This window comes from Chrysochloris asiatica, unplaced genomic scaffold (assembly GCF_000296735.1).
Source record: "Chrysochloris asiatica unplaced genomic scaffold, ChrAsi1.0 scaffold00310, whole genome shotgun sequence".
NCBI lineage: Eukaryota > Metazoa > Chordata > Mammalia > Afrosoricida > Chrysochloridae > Chrysochloris > Chrysochloris asiatica.
This window is the reverse complement of record NW_006408828.1, coordinates 991,243-997,998: the sequence shown is the minus strand read 5'-3', so window position 1 is coordinate 997,998 and position 6,756 is coordinate 991,243. Positions and strand designations below refer to the sequence as shown.

At 53.0% G+C, this 6,756-nt stretch overlaps 1 protein-coding gene across 1 annotated transcript in view; it reads right to left on the bottom strand.

Moving 5' to 3' along the window:
- Positions 1 to 6,756, bottom strand: part of CD5 (CD5 molecule) — a 102,826-nt gene that overhangs the window by 634 nt on the left and 95,436 nt on the right. Inside the window, exons 4-10 of the mRNA XM_006875043.1 lie at positions 5,661 to 5,972; positions 5,086 to 5,148; positions 4,130 to 4,459; positions 3,013 to 3,306; positions 2,034 to 2,159; positions 1,333 to 1,386; positions 197 to 316 (exon numbers count right to left, since the gene is read on the bottom strand). Coding sequence (XP_006875105.1) covers positions 197 to 316; positions 1,333 to 1,386; positions 2,034 to 2,159; positions 3,013 to 3,306; positions 4,130 to 4,459; positions 5,086 to 5,148; positions 5,661 to 5,972 — 1,299 coding nt within the window. The remainder of the gene's footprint in view (positions 1 to 196; positions 317 to 1,332; positions 1,387 to 2,033; positions 2,160 to 3,012; positions 3,307 to 4,129; positions 4,460 to 5,085; positions 5,149 to 5,660; positions 5,973 to 6,756) is intronic.

The window sequence follows — 6,756 nt, the reverse complement described above, 5'->3', positions numbered from 1 at the left end:
GGGGAGCTAATGGCATCCTTCTTTGCAGATGAGTAGCTGGGCCTACAGGGGACAACCCTGAGCTGTGAGGACTGCATCCCTCTGCCTCTGTCATGCAGAGACCTGTTGTCAGTTTGATCTCCCTCTCCGTGGGGTCCCCTTTTCCTCTCTGCTGCAAGAACACAGTCTAGTCCTAGGAGCACCAGCTGCTGCTTACCCGGATAAGACGAGGAGTGGGAGTTCCTGGGGGGCTGACTGTATTCATTATCCACATGCGAGACAGTGGGGTTCTCAACCTGGGACCGGACGGTTGCTGTGTGGTTGCGGTGGAAAGACACTGAGAAAATGCAAGGGACATGGTCATTAGACTTGCTTCCCTCCTCCTCCACCGTCCTGTCCCCAACAGCTGGCCCAATATTCATTTCCTGTTCCAGTGATGCTTTGGGGATATGGGGGTGGAGGACGGTCCAGGCACCCACACCTTTTGTGCATCCCCTTTTCTTCCTGGCCACGTGAGTGGAGCCAGCAGAAGACATGGAGAGAAATTGGCCAGCAGTTTGAGGAGAAGGGTGGGCTGATCATCAAACATTGATAAAGCAGAGAGTTGGAACTTAAGGGACAGTACAGGGCCTCAGGGCCTCCAGAGTGGATGGCTTTCATGTTTCAGGAAAGACGGTAACAAAGAAACTTTGTGAAGGATTTGGTCCTTGAGCCGAAAAGGGAGGGAAGGAAATGAATTGAAAGTTGGGGAGAGGGCTGGGAGGAGAGAGGGTGAAGACCAGGGTGGGTGGGTTGCACCAACATGTTCTAAAGCAACCCCCCTGAAGTTGCCCCCATGAGAAAGATACTCCATAGTGAAACCAACATGACCTGGACAGCCCTTCTGGGTCCATCCCAACTCTTGGTGATGAACAATGTGAAAATACTCCTTAAAGCTTCCGCTAAATTCGGAAATGAAGACCCTTGTCTACCTTTGGTGAACTTATGATTTTCCAAATCCATTTGCTCATGAGTCTTCTTTTCTGAGTTCCCCCATTCTGTTGGTCTCTTTTGGTGGGAGGTGTTGCCCAAGGGTGCAAAGGCTTCTGGGGGCCTCTGGTTAAGTCAACCCGAGATTGGGGCAGAGGATACGTGGCCTCTGAAGCAGAAACCACATAACCATCTGCCACTTCAAGAAGCCTGGTCACACCCTGGTGTGGGGCGTCTGTTGACCGCAGTCACACCTTGGACAATGTGGTGGAGATCTGAGGCCTCTAGCAGTCTCGGGCTTTGTCTATGGCTGTGACCTCCTTCCTGCGGCCCCTAGACACTGGCTGGGACAGAGGGAGGACCTTGCCCCCAGGGAACACTTACTGTTTTGGCTCATTCCTGTTGGGCCGATCCACTGGCGCTGCTGTTTCTGTCGGACTGGGAGACAGACAGGATGGGTGACTTAGTATGGGGTGGGGGGGGGGGAGAGGCAGGTGGACTGCTGGGGCCCACTTCTGGAATCTTGCTGCCTCAGTTTCCTAACTTGCTCGGGAGGTTAAAGTGGAGCCATTCAGCTCCAAAGGCTTGAGTGGACGAGGATTCTGAGGTGGTCGGCTACCTGGGGCTCAGAACCGGAAGACAGATTATGAGGGTGTCAGGGGTTAGCTAGCACTGCCCGCCTCTGGGTTCTCTCTTTTCATCCTTTCGAATTCCACCTCCTTTGTCCCTGAAGAACTTCCCCCCTTGTCTTCTACAAGGCAAGAATAACAGACAACGCCCTGAACTCCGTAAGTTCAATCTTCCACCTGGCAAATGAGGAAACACAAACTCAGAGAGAGGAGGGGCTCAGTAACGACTTGTGTCTCCTGACTTCAGAGGCCAAGCAATGACCCTCTGGATGACACCCTCCCTATGGCCCCCAGATCTGGTGAATCAAAGTGTCTGTGCTTTGTCCTGGGTATCTGTTACTTTGGGCAGAGAAGGACCAGGCTGGGCGAGGAAGCTGAGGGGCCTCCCTGCAGCTCCTACAGTCTGCCCACAGAGGGTAGGGTCAGCAAGGAGTGACTCAAGGCATGACCACCTACATTTCTTTACCAGCTTCTTGTAGACCAGAGGGCCACACACCACCAGCAGCACTGCCAGAAGTACCAAGGCCAGGATGATGCTCACTATGGTGCCCGCCCCCAGGCCCAAAGGGTGATGGTTCTGGCCTGGGGAGAAGAGGAGTCAGGTCAGCCCCAACCCTTCTCCCAGAAATTCACCCGCATACCAAGAGATGGTCACATACCAATAGCCAGCCAACCTCTGTTTATCCATTTTCCCAGCCATCCTTGCATCTAGCCAGCCTTCCTCCATCCATCTATTATTCTGTCCTGCACCACCCAGCCTCCCTCCATTCCCTCTACAGCTCTAGAATTCTCCGCTTCTCATTTGTTCATGTTTTCTCATCTAACCATTCACCACCCTGCTCTCATTTGCCACTCTTGTGACAACTGTCCTACCATTTGTCAGTTGCTTATAGCTGATCACTTTGCCATTGTATGTACGTCAATGGATAGTCATGTACCAATAGCCAACCAATCTCTTTCTATCTATTTACCCATCTGTCCTTCATTCCTTCATCCATCCATCTGTTTTCTTTCCATTCATTTATTCTTCATCCTCCGCCCATCCATTTTCTTTCCATCCACCCTTTGTCCATGCATCCTCTATCCATCATTCTCTACCACCTGCCCTCCCTACATCCATCCTCCACACATCCATCCATGTCTTTCATTTTTTTCAGTCACCCTTTATTCATCCATGTATTACCGTAGCAAATGTCTACCATCTATCCCTTGATTTTCTATCTTCATCCTGATGAGAAGTGTTCTATCATTTGTTAGCTGCTTGCTGCCTGGCCCAGTCTCTATTTAGTGCTCAGATTCATTGCTCTAGGAGCACTCCCATCCTCTCTCCCCAGTTGTTCATCTTCACACCCTTTCCCAGGCCTCTGTCCAGCTCCTGGGACCTGCTGCTGAGAGTAACAGTACAACCCTCAGCCCACACACTGGCCCCACTCACAGGTGACAAACACCCTTTTGCAGAGGGTTTTTCTCTCCTGAAGCTCGTGGCACTGGGACAGCTTTTCCTTGGAACAGATGAGGCCCTGAGCTGTCTTCTCTCTGGCATCCAGCTCCCGGTACGCCTTGACGCTGCCACACTGCTGCTCCTGGCAGACCTCCTCCCACTGCGCCAGGCTCTTGGCTGGGTTGTTGCTGCACAGGGCTGCCCACTGCCCAAGCTGACGTACCTCCACCGTGCCTTCACATGTGCTGTGGCCCCCCACCAGGCGGCTCTGCACCTTGGGCTGGAAGTCTGGGGAAAGAAGCAATGGGTGTAGCCTGAGCTGGCACCTGCCGGTCAACCTCAGAGACTCGTCAGCATGTGGGACCGTCAGACCCGGCTGCCTGCCTTTCTGCCCTGGGCCTTTGCTTGGCATCTCCTCTGATACATCTCCTTTGGGTGACACTTCAGTGGGAAGCTGGCATGGGGTTCTGATGTCTGTTGATGTCTTTTGGGAGTTAGCTCTGAAGAGCAGTGGGGAGAGGCTCCACCCGGTCCCTTACAGCACCAGGTCTACCTCCTCTTAGAAACATCTGGATTGTGAAAATGGTTCAAGTGCTTGACTACTAATGAAAGATTAGCAGTTCAACCCTACCCAGAGGCACCTCAGAAGACAGTCTTGACTTTCTTCCTTTGAAATATGAGCCTCTGAAACCCTATGGTGTCTGTGTCCGTGTGAGGACTGGGATCCTACTCTGACACACACAGGAGTCACCAAGGGTAGAAAATCAACTTGACAGCACCTAACAACAACAATAACAGTTCGCACGAGGCTTGTCCTCCCAGACATGCTCTGTCCCGCTTTGTCCCACGGCACAAGCCTTGATTCCCACCTAAAGAACCTCTTCTCATTTTCTCCATCAGACCCTTAGCAGCTCTCCTCCTTCAAACCCTCCTGGAAGCCTCGGGCAGCTGAGCCACTGGTTCTCTGGGTGTGTTCAGGGGAGCTGGCAGAGGTTCCCAAGGTGCCATGCTTGTGGGCCCTGTTGCTCATTCTGCACACATGCCTTGACTGACCCATGTGGGAGATTCAGGATTCCAGAAACCCCTTGGGTCCTGGCCAGGTCTCACTCACCTGAGCAGATGAGGGCCAGAGCCCGGCTACCCTCCCAGGGCTGGATTTTTCCGAAGCATTCCTCCAGGGAGGTGCAGCCGGTGTTCTGGATCTTCCATCTCATTAGTGGGAGCCTCTGCTCCCACTGTGGCCCCTCAGATTCTTTGCTGTCTGGCAGACGCCTCAAGAAGTTGCCACACTGGAGGGCTGTGCAGATTCGGTCCCCCAGGCCCTGGGTCAGGTCCTGGGCCTCATCGCTGATGGTGCCGCCCTGGCTGCCACGGTAGAACTCCACCAGGCCGGCACAGTGCAGGCCTGCTGGCCCCACCCTCAGCTGCAGCCTGGGGGGTGCTGGAAGAGAGATGAGGGAGAGGGGAAGGCTGGTCTGAGTGCGATGGACCCAGCAACACATGCCTTCCTCTCTAACCAGGCCACACACCTTGCTTTTTGGCCCCAACATACAATAAATGATTGAACCTTTGGAGGTAGTGAGCTGCCCATCAAATGGAAGTTGCAAATATCATATAAAACAAAACAAAATGGAAACCCTGCTGCTATTGGGTTGATTTCAACTCAAGGCAAGTCCATGTGTTATGGAGTAGAAAGAACTACACTCCACAGAGCTTTCTTGGCTGTAATCTTTATAGAAGCTGATTCCCAGGCCTTTCTTCCTTGGTGCTACTGGGTGGACATAAATAGACAACCTTTAGATTTGCAGTTGAGTGCACACTATGTGTACCACCTAGGGGCCTTGCATGTTGTTGATGTTGTTAAGTGCCATCAAGTCAGTTTCGACCCATGGCGACCCTGATGAGCTTGTGGTTCAAACCGACTTTGCCACACCAGGGACCTAGCATAGGGCATAGTTATACTAAGAAAATATTTACTGTTCAGCTGAAATTCAAATTTAACTAGTGTCTTGAGCTATTTGCTGCCTCTGACAGTCCTACCCATGTAGGGTCTCAGGATTCTCTTACCTGTGGGCTCTGGAGTGGTGGTGGTGGTGGGGCTTGTGGGTGGAGGTCTTGTTGTTGGTGGCTCTGAAATGAGACATTGTAGTGAGGGAGGGGCACGAGGCCCAAGGATGGTGGAGTGAAGTAGGAGTGGGTGGCAGGGAAGACGCTGGGGTTGGGAGGCAGTTGACGACAGTGTTGGAAGACCTGGGGTTCATTATGTAAGCTCCGCATTGAGTCCACTGGGCCCAGACATTGTCTGTATGCCTCCCACCGGTGTTATGAGGTGGGCAGTGCCAGAGGAAGCTGTTGGTAGAACCAGGTCCTGGATCTTTTCCATTCTACTGCACCTGCACCCCTCAGACCCTTCCCTCTATTTCCTCCAAGGGTGTAGTGACCAGGCACCTCTCCCACCTCCTGCCCACTCACTGGTGTGGATGATTGGGGGGGATATAGTGACCGGCACCCCTCCCACCTCCTGCCCACTCACTGGTGTGGATGACTGGGGGGATGTAGTGGCTGGCACCCCTCCCACCTTCTGCCCAGCCTCCTCTGTGCAGTGCCAGCCTGAGGATGTGTGTGGTCTGGCTAGTACCCACCTACGCAGATGAGGCTCAGAGGTTGGCACCACTGTCTGACCTCAGTTTTGCTGCAGTTGGAGAAAGATCCCGGAGTTCCGTGACAGAGCATTTGGTTCCGGGAACTCCCGAAGTGAGGGAAGATGGCAAGCTCCAAGGTGTCCCCACAGTGCAGCTGCCGGCAGAACCCTTGGGCTGGTGAGGCAGGGTCCTTGTGGAAACTCCAGCTCCCGCCCCAGCTTTGACTGCACACTGAGTACCATTGACCCCAGTTATGGACCTCCAGCTGTCCCTGGCACCGTGAGTTGGAGTTTGTCAACCTCATCTGGATCTCTGAGGACCAAAGAGATTACGGGATTGGGGACAGTCAGATGGAGAAAGGCCTCCACTGGGGTCCCTGTGCCCAGCCCAGCCAGGTTCCCTCCTGACCCACGTTCTTCTCTCTCCTCCCCTGTTTCTGACATCTTTGTCACTGCTGGCACTACAGAAATGATCCCTGGAGCTGGGCTGAGGACAGAAGTGGTTGGGTGGCTCTGGGGTCTCCAGATTTCAGAGCCAGAAGGGGACTTGGAGTAGTGAGTGTGGGGTTCTCAGCACCCACTGTCCTGCAGAACCACCCTGCTTGCCCCGCTCAGTACAATTCTATTTCAGTAAATCTGAGATGGGCTTTTGCACCTGGCTTTGAAAAATATTTTTAAATCGCTTAGATTTGCATTACAATTGACACACAGTGGAATGCACTGATTTTAAGGGAACACACCAACACACGTTTGGACAAATGTGGACAAGCAAGGAGCCACAACCTGCACAGAATATCTCCATCACTCAGAAAGTCTCATGTGTCTGTGCTGCCGGCCTCCCCAAGCTCAGTCCCAGGCAACCCCGATCAGCTCTGTGCTGCTAGAGATTCGTTTGGGCAGTTCTAGAATGTCGTCTCGCTGGGCTCATAGAGTTTGTTGTTATTTGCCATCAAGTCGGCTCTGACTCGTGCTGACCTTACGTATTGTTGTTGTTGTTGTTGAGTGCCATCGAGTCGGGTCCGACCCATAGCGACCCTGTACAGGGTTTCCGAGGGTGTAAATCTTTACGGGAGTAGAAAGCCTCATCTTTCTCCCGC